This window comes from Onychostoma macrolepis, chromosome 22 (assembly GCF_012432095.1).
Source record: "Onychostoma macrolepis isolate SWU-2019 chromosome 22, ASM1243209v1, whole genome shotgun sequence".
Lineage (NCBI taxonomy): Eukaryota > Metazoa > Chordata > Actinopteri > Cypriniformes > Cyprinidae > Onychostoma > Onychostoma macrolepis.
In genome coordinates this window covers 27,198,945-27,213,884 of record NC_081176.1, presented here as the reverse complement: position 1 = coordinate 27,213,884, position 14,940 = coordinate 27,198,945, and the positions used below count along the sequence as shown (strand labels likewise).

At 37.0% G+C, this 14,940-nt stretch overlaps 1 protein-coding gene across 1 annotated transcript; it reads left to right on the top strand.

The window, feature by feature from the left end:
• Positions 1–7,030: 7,030 nt before the first annotated feature.
• On the top strand, positions 7,031–9,327 carry LOC131531141 (uncharacterized). Its single transcript, XM_058761705.1, has 6 exons — positions 7,031–7,374; positions 7,474–7,577; positions 7,703–7,894; positions 7,972–8,119; positions 8,533–8,737; positions 8,912–9,327. The coding sequence occupies exons 3-6, from the start codon at positions 7,851–7,853 to the stop codon at positions 9,214–9,216; spliced, it is 702 nt and encodes a 233-aa protein (XP_058617688.1). The 5' UTR covers positions 7,031–7,374; positions 7,474–7,577; positions 7,703–7,850; the 3' UTR covers positions 9,217–9,327.
• Positions 9,328–14,940: the final 5,613 nt, after the last annotated feature.

Below are 14,940 nucleotides of genomic sequence, written 5' to 3'. Positions count from 1 at the left end.
TGTAATTTCATTTATCATTTGAAAGCCAGATCAAGACTGATAAACATGGGATATATTCAATAAAGATGTGAGGCATGAATAACAACAGAAAACAAAGAAATGTGAAAGCCTGAATTGTTCACTTGAATGTTTTGAACTGAACATCATTTGGGTCTTTCCTTGTTTTCCACTTTTGGACTAAAAATATGTCTCTTTAGAATAAAAACCTTTTAAATTTAGCATAATGATGAATTAAATAAGACATGATATACATTTAATTAATGATTTCTTTGCAGTACAACAGTCTTTGGCACTCATGTGCAGACCCAGAGACAAAGCAGACAAACTGCAATGCTGCTGTTTCCATCTGAGGTTTAGATGTGAGAAACGATACATAGATGTAAAAATGTATAAAGGTTAAAGCCTACCTCCACACGAGACAAAAGTGAGTGATCCTGTTGGCTGTCATGTGACCAATAGAACACGTTTCTGGGTTTTGGTAAGTAGGGCTGCAACAAACGATTAGTTTGATAATCGATTAATCGAATGATCATTAGAACGATTATAATCGACTTTGATTTATTCAGCTTTTGCAATTATTTAAAATATTAAGTTATACATATTCTAACATAAATAAGGGTCACCAGCTTTAGAAAAGCATATTATAATTACAATTATTATACAAATAATTGGTAACACTTTACAATAAGGTTCATTAGTTAACATCAGTCAACATGAACTAAGAATGAACAATACTTCTACAGCATTTATTAATCTTAGTTAATGTTAATTTCAGCATTTACTAATGCATTTATAAAAACCACAAGTTGTGTTTGTTAACATTGGTAAATGCACTGTGAACTAACATGAACAAACAATGAACAACTGTATTTTTATCAACCAACATTAACAAAGATTAATACATAAATGTAATAAATGTATTGTTCATTCATGTTAATCACTACATTAACTAATGTTAACAAATGATACCTTATTGTAAAGTGTTACCAATTCATTATACAAATAGTATTTGGCACACAAAATGAGATGACACTCTCTCACCATTTGATTAGCTACATGAAAAAGTAACTGAATGACACATCATTCTGCCTAACATCTCCTTTTGTGAATCATACTGATAAGAAACAAAATAAAGATATGTGATAAGACGCTTTGGATAAACTATTTTATTTATAACATAATGTCTTAAAATACCATATAGGGTTATGATAAACAAAACAGTCCTGAGCTAGACCAAGCTTTGATCTCTGTAAACCAAACTTGCACGTTTTGTCCATCAAGATAATCTTCACAAAATAATATAACTTTGAGGAATTTTGAAGCCTAAATAAAAGCGCCAGAACTTAAAAGCTAAACTTATGCTATAAACAAACTACACCCACGGTCGCTAGCTTTCAGCGTCACCACGATACCGACAACTTTCTCAAACTTATTTTTAACATGTTCAGTGAAAAGTATTTACTCTGTATATGAATTTTAATCCACGCTACATGAACCTTTTTATATAAACTGGGATAAATACAAAACTAGAACCAAACTAAAACTGAAATGAGACAGTAATACATAGTATAGTGAATAAATGAAGTAATCATAACTAAAGGACATTTAAAGCACATATTTCTGTACATTTCGAAATAAGGTGAAATAAAGTAAATAAATCCTTGATTAATATAAATATTTTAATTAAAAACGTGTCTCCACGTACTATTCAATAAAATTCGAGTGCATAAATAACAGCAGAGTGAGCGAGTTTTTGGATATGGTAAGATTAAACTTATTTTAGTGAATAAAGTACCCCATTTCAGCTATAATTTTGTTAGGGTGGGTAGGGTAGACTGAGTAATTATTGCATAAATATTAAGTAGTACCATGAAATTCTCTCAAAATACATATGTGACCCTGGACCACAAAACCAGTCTTAAGTCGCTGGGGTATATTTGTAGCAATAGCCAAAAATACATCGTATGGGTCAAAATGATAAATTTTTCTTTTATGCCAAAAATCATTAGGATATTAAGTAAAGATCATGTTCCATGAAGATATTTTGTACATTTCTTACCGTAAATATATCAAAACTTCATTTTTGATTAGTAATATGCATTGCTAAGAACTTCATTTGGACAAATATAAAAAAAGGTGATTTTCTCAATGTTTTGATTTTTTTGCACCCTCAGATTACAGATTTTCAAATAGTTGTATCTCGGCCAAATATTGTCCGATCCTAACAAACCATACATCAATTGAAAGCTTATTTATTCAGCTTTCATATGATGTATAAATCTCAATTTCGAAAAATTGACACTTAAGGCCGTGTTCGGTCCGTGTATGGTCCGTGTACGTTGCGTTCATTCGTTTTTTGATTAAATATTGAAAATAGAAACATGAGAACACGGCACCATTTTCATTTTTCGTTTTGTCAAAAAAATGAAAAAACAAGAAATCGCCTTGATTTTCCATTTTTACATTCAGGGGTTGAAAATGGATAAACAGCTCGAATGTTCGATTTTCACGTGTGGGAGGGAATGAAACGCCCCATTTCACTGATTGGTCAAGCAAAAATGAAGCGGTGCCGTCATCATGTTGTCTTCAGTTTTGTGCAACAGAATAAAAGCATTTATTGCAACTCCTGCGTTCATCTCCCTCTCATCAAACAACCAGACTAACAAGTGGCTTGACACAAACCATGGGGCAGCGCCTAGACAAGGGCTTTACTCCTGTGTAGGCATAGATTCTCTATGGCAAATATTAGGTGCTTATTGCAGAAATATGTATGTATCTCAGATCTGCCGCCACGTTACCCTTTTAGTCTATTTCTTTGGCTCACAGCCCATTTTATTTAGCTGTCCAGTTATCAAAATCTGTGTGGCAAAGCTGCGTGACATTTACATTATAGTGAACATTTACATTATAGTGAAGTGCAGACCAGTATTGATTTTAGCGTGAGTTTTTTTTTCATTGAGAAGTTTATATGATACTGTCATTATCTAATGGCATGTTACACATGTATATAATGCATGCTATTTTTATAGAAAAGGGCATTTTTCTAACTTTATAAAATATGTCTGTCACCTTTAATATTAAATTCCTGAATTTAGTCAATATTTGAAAAATATGACATTATAGGTGTTACCAATTAAATCAGTACCAGGCAAAGCCATCTTTGCACTGTGGCACAGAAGCTGCATCTTAAGTTAATGTATTTACAGAATTAGTGCTGCTCAGACAGTAGTAAATGCATTAACACAACAATTTCATTATGGAATGAGATTGTTTTAAACAAAAACATTTTGAGTAGCCTACAGAAATATGAAATGAGTGACAAAATGAAACAACTGGATAGGCTACTTGAATTATGAAGGTTAGATCGCCAGTAGGTGGCGGCAAGTCATTGTGTTGATGAATGAGTCATAGAGTCATTAATTCAACCGATTCAGGAGCAAAGCAAATGGGTCATTGAACCACTCACTCAAACGATTCATTCAAAGACTCGGATTCATTCAAGAACGAAACGCCTGTGTTTTAAGTCAAATAAAACAGACTGTTTTGTGTCTAAAATTAAATCAATTTATACTTATTATTAATGAAACTGTACTGTCTAAAATAAAAGTTATGACTGCTGGATATACTAAAATCAATACTGCTCTGCGCTTCACTATAAAGTAAATGCATTCGTCCAGTGTTGTCCAGTGCGTCACGCAGCCTTGCCACACAGATTTTGATAACTGGACAGCTAAATAAAATGTGCGGTGCGCCAAAGAAATAGACTAAAAGGGTAATGTAGCTGCAGATCCGAGCTACATACATATTTCTGCAATAAGCACCTAATAATTGCCATATAGAGTTTATGCCTACACAGAAGTAAACCCCGTTCATTTCTTAGTCTGGTTGTTTGATGAGAGAGAGATGACATGCAGGAGTTGCAATAAACACTTTAACAGCGGAGGACTCGTCTTCTGTTACACAGTACTGAAGACAACATGATGACGGCACCGCTTCATTTTTGCTTGACCAATCAGTGAAATGGGGCGTTTCATTCCCTCCCACACGTGAAAATCGAACATTCGAGCTGTTTATCCATTTTCAACCCCTGAATGTAAAAATGGAAAATCAAGGCGATTTCTTGTTTTTTCATTTTTTTGACAAAACGAAAAATGAAAATGGTGCCGTGTTCTCATGTTTCTATTTTCAATATTTAATCAAAAAACGAATGAACGCAACGTACACGGTCCGTGTACCTTCGGATAATTCGTTTTTTGATTTAATATTGAAATCTGAAAAATGAAAAAAAACGCCACATTTTTCGTTTTTCATTTGTTCAAACAAAACGAAAAATCAAGAATTCGGCTTCAGTTTTCGTTTTTACGTTCAGGGACAGAAAAGGGATAAACTACTTGAATATTCGATCTCTACAAGTGGGCGGAGTGAAACGCCCCTCTCCGCTGATTGGTCAACCAAACATTACAACATAATAATAGTCCTTAAAAATAATAATAATAGTCCTCTGCTTCTACAGATTCTTAACATGTTTATTTCTGCTACATTTGGTCTCTTTCTCTTCATCAAACAGCCAGATTAACCAATGGCTTGACACAAACCGTGCGAGGCAGAACCTTTCAGTCCTCTGGCACACCGCCTGTTTTATTATATAGCCACCTATCAAAATTTGTGTGGCAAAGCCGCGACGAGTCATAACTTTTGTTTTAGACAATACGCTACGTTTTGGACAATGGAGGAACCTAAATAATATGACAGATATGACAAGATATGACTTTGTGTAATTTACCTTCACATCACATCTATTAGCTATTTTTCTATTTTGAGTTTTATTCACAGAGCACTTTATAGCAAATCATATTGTTATCCCACTGGCATGGGACTATTTGTTCCTCCATGGTGCTGTTTTAGTGAAATGTGAATTTGACGTCATGATTTGAAGGTGAACTCGGTGCTCACGCCTCATGTTTGCGGCTAAATGCAAATTATCATAATTGACGGACAGCTATGCCCTGAAAAGACATCAGCACTCCGGCTGTTGATGTTAATAACGTGTTTTAATGTCGGTAATAATTTCACCACCATCAACGCATCTAATATTCTCTCTGAGTTTCCATGTTCCCTTACGAAAATTAGCCATGGTTTTAACACGAATAAATACATTTATAGTGGTCTGCGCTAATACAATCTCCCGCGCTGCAGTCGTTGTATGGGAAGCCAAACAACCAAAAATTTGAATTTGAAAATCTGGAATCTGATGGTGCAAAAAAAAAAAAAAAAAATCTAAATATTGAGAAAATCGCTTTTGTCCAAATGAAGTTCTTAGCATATATTACTAATCAAAAATTAAGTTTTGATTTATTTGGGGATTTACAAAATATCTTCATGGATGATCTTTACTTACAGTAATATCCTAATGATTTTTGGAATAAAAGAAAAAATTGACAATTTTGACCCATACAATGTTGGCTATTGCTGCAAACATACCCTTGCTTTTTGTGGTCCAGGGAATTTTTTTATTTTATTTTATTTTTTTGGTCTCTAAAGACCAGGGAACATCCAAGGTAATGTTCTTTAACTTTAACAGTGCAATTTTATATAATGGCTACGTTTGTCAGGCTTTTCTCTACGCTACATATTAAATAAATAAATAAATAAAATTTAATTAATTGATTTAAAAACAAACTCTTTTCAAAATTGTAAATTGTATGTAAATTCAATATGATGTATTTTGAATTTTGCACTGCATTTATTTTAGGGTTATTAACTTAATACTGATCTTCATTATGTTAACGTGCAGGGAAAAATACGAACTTCTTATGTTCGCGCTACGCTGTCAGTTCGGTGGCGCTAGCAAACACGTCCTCCCTGCGCTGTAGAGTCGGTCTTGCCGCTCGGTCCATTGAGCCTATGACAGGACAGCGCGGCGCAAACTCTTTAATATCGCACTATTTCTCCCACTTTTGGGTTGTTTGGCTTCCCATACGTTGCGCAGTTTTGCCACACAGATTTTAATAGGTGCCCTACTAAAAAAAAAAAAAAACAATAGAAGCCCATTAGAAACCATCACAGAAATTCCAGTGGTTTACATTAAAATACCATTATGAACCATTAGCTTTTTCCAGTAAAACCATTACAAAATTCCTTTTGTAGTGTGTTTTGGGCATTTTCAATAGGATTTAACATCCCACCAATAGAATCTATCACATACCAGTAGACACCACTATAGTTTCCATTAACACCAATACAATTCCCATCATAACCATTAAATCCATTACATTTTCTATTGTGTTTTGGGCAGGGTTCTATTGTTTTTTTCAGCAGGGTGGTTAGCTATAATAAATCAGGCGGCCGTGCCAAAGATGTAGGCTAGTAGGTAGTTGTGTGTGCAGGTACGAATTAAATTAATATTTATGAGATTTCAGGGGTAGGTTGCAGAATTTAAGCCTACACAAAAGAAATCTCTGTCTAGGCTCTGCCTCGGTATTGTTTGTGTCAAGCCATTCCTTAATCTGGCTGTTTGTTGAAGAGAAAGAGATCAAATGTAGTAGAAATAAACACTTTAAGAATACATAGTAGCGGAGGACTTTTATTATGTTTTTATGACTATTATTATGTTGTAATGTTTGGTAGACCAATCAGCGGAGAGGGGCGTTTCACTCCGCCCACTTGTAGAGATCGAATATTCAAGTAGTTTATCCCTTTTCTGTCCCTGAAAGTAAAACTAAAAATGAAGCGAATTCTTGATTTTTCGTTTTGTTTGAACAAATGAAAACGAAAAAGGTGGCGTTTTTTCATTTTCAGATTTCAATATTAAATCAAAAAACGAATTATCCGAAGGTACACGGACCGTACACGGACCGTGTATCATCTGATCATTCAATTATTCCACTTTCTCTGGCAAACGATAAAATGGGCAAAACAGGTCGATATTTCGTTTTTCGGTTTTTCTGTACGAACCAAAAAATGTCAGCTGATATCTTTTTTCCGTTTTTCCAGCTCGAAACCAAAAATTCAATAAACAGGAAAACCTAAACGAAATAATACGGCTATTTTACGTTTTCATTTATTTTTCCAGTTTTCGCGGTGCCTTTTGCGCATGCGTAATGAATAGCCGCGCAATAAGCCTGTCATCATCTCTGGTACGCTACCGAAAGACCCACAATGGCCTCACTCGAGTCATACATGCCAGCAATTTATGATATGTTTATGAATGGAGTGACATATCGAGAGATGTCTGAAAGGCTGCGAGAAATGGGTGTCCAGCGGGGAAACTCTGAGATCAGTATCCGGAGACAATTTGCCAGTCATAATCTGCGGAGAAAAGGACACTCCTCTGATTCAGACCTTGAAATTGCAGTCTCTCGAGCAATACATCAGGTATGAATAATGAATAAGTAATAGAAAAAAACTGCTATACTATTTGCTGTAGCTTGTGTGTGTGTGTGTGTGTGTGTGCGCGCGTGTGCGTGTGCACAGCTTATGGCCGTAAAATGATGACAGTTGGGGTCCGTGCAGGGGAATGCCGAATCGGACGTGTTCTGAGAGCAGCCCATGCCCCTTACCATGAAGAACGGCGTAAAGTATGTTATAAAGTAGTTAAGTTTCATGCTTTTACAAGATTTTATAAGTGTAACAATTTGTATGCCCGCACATGTTCCTATGTGGACCAAAGTTATTCATACATTTTCTTGCTTACCTTGTATAGGGTACCCGTAACTTTAACCCAAACCCATATAATGCAGAATACATGGGACACAAGCTACACATGGACCAAAATTAAAAATTGGTCATGTTTGGAGTGACTCATAATTGCTGTGGATGGATACAGCAAGAAAATTGTTGCAAATGCAATTATGTCTACAAAAAACAATCTGGTCATCTATGATGCTGTTTACAGGTCAGTATTGCATATTAAGTTTAAAATAAAATATTTTAATTGTCATAGAAAAAATTATATCACATATGTTTATGTAGACCTGCAGTAACACATTATGGAATGTGGGATCAGCTTCGTGTGGATCATGGCAAAGAGTTTTACCTCTGTCTGTTCATGCAAGAGAGGCTGTCAGAATATAGACACAACCAGCAGAGAGCGCCGTACCTACAAACTCAGTCAACAAGGGTAAGGTTATTAGTCTACAAGCCATCAATTTATGCATACACCAGTCATGAAAAGTAATATATTAGGCAAATTATTGCTTTTAAGTAAAAGTTTGAGGTTCCTGTACTTATATGTTCTGCTACTTGATACTCCACCACAGTATGAGTAATGACAAACTAACAGAAAATGTAACTGCTCTTGAAAACTGGCCAACGTGACATTTTTGAATTTCCAGTACATTTATCAGAAAATACTTACTGTACAGTTTTATGAATTATGATGGTTTATTTCAACATCACGATGTTGGTGCTTTTACTGAATGGGTCTGAGTATTTCTTCCATCACACACACCATTACTCTCTTTAATTGTTTGTTTCTCTAGTTTCCAAATGTGTAAGTTTCCCTGTTCCAACCTTTTATTATTATTACTACAGAATCACACTGTGGAAAGGATGTGGCCAGAAATCAACAACCGGATAAATTACCCACTAAAACAGGCCCCGGTACAGCTACAAGATCAGGAAGCAATTGACATGGAGGACAGCCTGACGAGGTTCTGCACATCCAATCTGACTGTCCAGGTGTGCCAGATTGGAATGAATAGATTTGTGCATTCATGGAATGCTCACAGGATCCCAGGTATGTTATTCTATGCTCCCAGCTTGAGTCAGAGATGCTCACAGAATCGGATGTTCATAGTGAGATGGACCCAGATGGATTTGTTAATAATGCTTTCAGGCTATTCTACAAACATATACTATATAGGTTCTGGAAGCTACCATTAAACATAAAGACTTGTTTGTATTGATACAGGGAGAGGGATACCAAATCAGCTGGCTGGGACAGGAACACCAAGAAAAATTACAGCAGATCCTCTACCAGATGCCACGGTAGCAGCTGACATGTATGACAGTGACATGGGATCATCTCTCACCAGAATATCTTCTTTTGGAAGTGACCCCTTTCTGTCCGAGATAGACAAAGTGAGAGCAGAACAGCACTTTTCACATAATTACCCTGACTTTGCAGTTCTTTTTGACAGTGTTGCCAATTATAACTATGTCCCATTCAAAGAGGCTTTGATCTACCTGATTAATGTAACAAAGAGATTTTCCTAATTTCATATACCCTGGGTCATGTGGAACCTTGTCATAAATTGAGGGATAGCCTCGCTATGATGGAATGCAAATTTTAGCACTTATGTTCTGTTTAAATATACATACTGTAAATATGGACTCCAATGTTATGCAGTCACTACTCCATACTCTGTAACAGGGAACAAGTATAAGTATTAAATGTATCTTGTTACTATGAAAACAATTCATTAAAAAAAAATAAAAATCCACTTTGATATTGTCATTGCATTAATTACACAGTATAAACAGGATTTTTTTGGGGGGAAAATATATTTAAGAACAGTGAGAGCTTAAAGATGAAACAGACAAAATGTTGTAAACAAGTTACGTCCACCTTTGAAAATCTTAACATAAGATAACAATAACACAATCTTAACGTCAGTGTGGAGTGAGCTCAGAACAACAAAGCAATGTAAAACAATCATCACCAAATGTTATCACTATTATAATATCCCTGTGATTTCAGAACAAAGCAGCAATAACACAACATACTGCCACATTTTTACTCTTATGAAATTTCTGTGAGATAAGAACAAAGCAATATAAAACATCTAGCCTTATTTTCTAATGCTTATAAAATTCCTGAGTTGACACTAATATGCAACAGCAAACATAGCATGTGTAAAGATGGATTAAGTGACAAGAACACATGCAGCGTTTACTCGTGTGCCAATCCTCTAACAACATTCACTAGTTCAGTAAAGCCAGTAACCCTGTGAATGTTGGTGGAAAAATCATCTGTTCGACACTTCAAACACAGTGAAGAATTCTGAAGCCACAAAGTAGTGCAGGATCTGCATCCAACTAAGCTTTCACAGCATGCTGCGAATACCGGATCTTCCATGAATCCTGACAGTGGAGAAAATATATATTTCAGGTTTAAAACTGCAATACAAGACAACAGCCAGCTCTGTGGGAGTGAATTTTTTTCTGTGTTTCCAGATTCTCCAAGCACAAACATAAATGTCAATGTTATATGTTAATAATGTTTTATATAGTGCTGTGTATGAAGGCTGAATTTTTAAATTCCATACAAAGACGAGACTGACCTCTGCAAACTAGACAAGTGAAGAAATCCTTCACATTCCTGGACTGTTCTTCAGTCAGTACCAATGTTGTCTTCCTGTTTTGATGGACCAGGTCAGACAGTTCCTGGATGGCAGTGGTCACCTCAGATAAACCCTGAGCAGCCAGGACAACATCCTCGACTTTCTCCAATACACTGTCCAGTCCCCCTTCATCATCTCTGCGTCTATGAAACAGAAATATTGAATTTATATATTCTTTTTTTTTAATATAAATATTATATTTTTAAGCATACATAGGTAACTAGGACTGCATTTGGTATAGTAATAGCAAAGAAAACACTTATAAACATGACTTTTTCCATATGTTCAATCAGATCAGCTTTGCTCATTTAAGGCCATTCTTTGCCTTTTACAGCACTGATGTCAGGAGGGAAACTGAGGAAGCATAACAAGTCACTGACAAACTGACTTACGAGATTCTCCGCCTCTTCTGTCTCATAGCTTGGAAATCAGCCTCCAGTACAGCCATGATTTTTCGTGAGTTTTGTTTCCAGTAAAAGGACCCTAAACGAGTACACAAAATATATAATGATTGAATAAGAGCTCATTTGTGAGTCCGACATGTGAATGCATAATAATTTAGCAACAAAAGTTTGACAACTTTACTTGGTTACATGGTAAATAAAAGTAAATAACGTAAATAAAGGTAAATAAAAGTTTTCAACTGAAGCACCTCTTGTTCCTTCAGAGTCTAGTATTTCAACTGCATTGTGGTCTGTCAAAATGACTGGGTCATTGGTTCCAAGGGCATCTTTCACTTTTGCAGTCATAACTGGTACAGTGGCCTCTTGCTCTGTGAATTTTATCACCACCATTCTGCTGGTGACAAGTTTCCCACTTTGAAACTCCCCCCAGGCTGACCGTCCTGGGATTCATAACAGCTTCATTTAGAGTTTTGCACAATGATGAACATTGTGTACATGTAAGAAAAAATGTTATTGCCAGGGACAGTAATTTAAAAAGAAAATTAGCTTACTTTGTGAAGTATTTCAGAGATTGGGCTCTGGGTGGCAGTGAGGGACTCGCAGAGGTACAAGGCCTGGAGAAACGAAACTGGCTGCTTGCGGATGGAGGTGGTCCAGAGGCAGCAGCATTGCCGCTTGTGCTGGGAACAGACCCATGGACCTCATAGTGGGCCTTGTCTCTGAGGTCTAATGAGCTAAAGTGGCCATCTGCTCTAGGAAACACTGCCACATTTGCATCATCTGTGAGATACAGGCTCTGGCTGCTTACCTAAAAAACAAGAGAGGTTTTCTTAAGGATGCACAACCATCATGCAATTCATTGTACCCTTTATTCTTTAGATAGATATAGGCAATCACTACAATCAGATGCCAGATTTTAGGTTCACTAAGCTAAAACTAATAAAAACAAACACAGCAGTCCTTCAATAAATTATAATAGTAAGTTTTTTGTGTTTTAGAGAAGTGTATGATAGTTTTGGAGGATGCAGTTTGTGGCGTTATCGAACTGTATTGCACAGAAGAGTGTTTCTGTCATTGAGCTGAACCGAACTGATTTAAATGGGGTAGACAAAATAATAATAGTACAATACGATATAGTTCAACAGCACCAGTAACTGCAACCACATGACCGCATCAAAACATCTCTAAATCAGTTTTAACACAATCTGAATATTATAAACAAGAATATATATATATATATATATATATATATATATATATACACACACACATTTTTTTGTATAAAGGATATCATCTCAAAATCGTCAGCTATTGTGTGTGTGTTTTCGCCGACATACCTGGAATATTTTAGAAATATTTTCCACCATCATGTCCTCCTCCCTCAATGTGACTCTTTTAGCCGAAGTAAAAAGCACAAATGATAATGATAAATTCAGATCCATTTCGTCGCAATATGTTGCCTCCGAGTCCAACTTAGACTACCTGTAACCACGCGGTTGAGTAGCAAGCATTCATTGCGCATGCGCAAAGCGGTAAGACACCGTGAAAACTGGAAAAATAAATGAAAACGTAAAATAGCCATATTATGTCGTTTAGGTTTTCCTGTTTATTGGATTTTTGGTTTCGAGCTGGAAAAACGGAAAAAAGACATCAGCTGACATTTTTTGGTTCGTACAGAAAAACCGAAAAACTAAATATTGACCTGTTTTGCCCATTTTTCGTTTGCCAGAGAAAGTGGAATAATTGAATGACCAGATGATACACGGACCGTGTTCACACTTGGCGTCTTTTTTTGAAGCTGCCAGCGTCTGTTTTACATTATAATCCTATGGAGTAAACCGTGTTTTCAAAAAAGTCCTGAGCGCTTTTTAAAACGCCACCGCCGGCGTCTTTTTCTGCAGCTCAGAGCGTCTTTTCAAGTTGAAAAAAGTTTAACTTTTCTGAAAAAAACACCCTACGTCAAGCACCTTTTTGACAGCTGACCAATGACAAGCGAGTGGTGAGTCGTTTTCATAACAACAAAAACAACAAGAAAAAAGGAGAAGATAGCCAGTAGTAGACAGATCGTACTAGTCTCGGAGCACAAGGAATAGAGCTTGGCAACCGACGTCACTGCGCAGTGCATTCTGGGATGTAAACAAGAGGGCGCCGCCATATTGTGAGGCCACATCGGGCGAGACTTAAAACAACCACATGAAAAACAATGTTGAAAAGTCGATTAAAAGAACAAAATGTACTATACAGAGACAAACATCTAACGGACGCAAGAAAACGGTACCTGGAAAAGATGGCCAACCACCCGCACCTATATTTTTGCCTGATTTTGATTTAGATAACCGCACCCGATCGTCACATTCAGGGTTCATATACGGTCATGAAAAACCTGGAAAAGTCACGGAATTTTAAAACAGCAATTTCCAGGCCTGTAAACTTTTGGAAAAATAAATAAACCCAGAAAGTTTTGGAAGTGTCATGTTTCACAATTCTATGTACAGTAGAATTATGCTTAATCAGGTCCTGAATTTCGGTGTGGGATTGCGCATATATTCCCGCAGCTTTCGACTTTAAAATGAGGGAAATTCCTGCAAAACATTTATTCAATATAGCATGTAGGTTAGATGAGTAAATAAATTCACACAACCAGTCATTTGAAAACAGCGTGAGTGATTCAGCTGCACCGCGTCCTCTCTCTTTGACCTTCTCTTCACATCGGCAATACAAGACTTTAGCTCGCGTTTCGGTACAGCTGACAGAATTGTCAATTGCCTAATCGGTCATTGTTGCATCGTCACATAAATGTATTATTTGCACGTCTTTTTAAGTCTTTCGGTACTCGTGCGCTCCAGAGGCGCTTTTCTGTGCTCTGCAGTCACATCCAAAGCACGCGCTGCGAACAAACAAACACAGCTTGTTGCGCTTAAGTGGCCAAATACACACAAAATAATGTCAAAATGGTCGTCCTGGCGAGTATCCTCATAAGCATTGTCAGTTTTGTCTTAAGTTGCGAAAGAAAACGCATATGTATAAGTATTGGATCCGTGAAACAGGTCTTGTGACAGCAGCCTAATAAAGCTGTGCCGTCTGTCATTAATGTTAATCAAACAACAAAAGACAGAAGAAATCCCTCACTGCTCTTGACTAAATAATGTTTTGTTGATTTACACTTTATTCAATTTCTGTATCCTATTTAAAACAGGTTCATATAACTTCCTCGGCGCGTCGCAACAAGTGGCCTCACAAAATGGCGATTTTTCCCATCAGCCACCGCGGCGCTAGAGCAGTGACGTCACGCCCCCATCCCCTATAGTATGAAACCGTGCATTATCCAACCAGAGCTCCTGGACTAAATTGTTGGAAGCAGCATACAGTTTCCTTCTTCGTATAATGTCGCGCTCCCACAAACGTCGTTGTGAACCGACACCCTCCCCGTTAACTTCAAAAGCAGACGTTTCTGCAGCACACAGCGCTTGCTACAGTTGCCGCTGTTGCTATGGAAACAAAAGACGCTCTCGGCTGCTATTTGTAACAGACGCTGCCAGCTTTTTTTTTCATTAAAAATGCGCTCTCGTCAACTTTTTCTAGTCAAAAAAGACGCCAAGTGTGAACACGGCCTAAGACTGGTTTTGTGGTCCAGGGGTCATATTACAGAAATTTTAAAATCTCATCTTATCTGTTTGGTAACCATGGTAATTTCAGTTAGGACCACATTTAGGACAAAAGCTATTACAGAACAGCATTTCCTAAGTGCGTTATCCTATCTTAACTACTGTCCAACAATGGTATTCAGTACCGTTTCTAGGCATAGGCGAGCTAGGCGGTCACCTAGGGCACCGCCAGCTGAAGGGGCGCCAATGAGCGCACGTACTGGTACTAGATTTTAGCAGTGTTGTGATAAAGAGTGGCACGGTCACCCTGAAATATGACTGCCGCCCCCACTGGATCCCTAACATCATTGGGATAGAGTACTGTCAATCTGACGATACCTGCATGCCATTGGATCAGAGCGCTGTCAATTGCTGCCTGATCGTTGCATGCTTGCACTTGGAGCGCTCATCAACGCCATTAGATCAATGGGCTCTGTCAGTGCTTTGGCAAGGTAACGCTTTTTTTGCCATGCAATAAAGCTAAGTTCAAAGGCCAATTTAAAATATTGGTACAGTAAATGAAGTGCACAAAATCAGTATTTTGTTTAG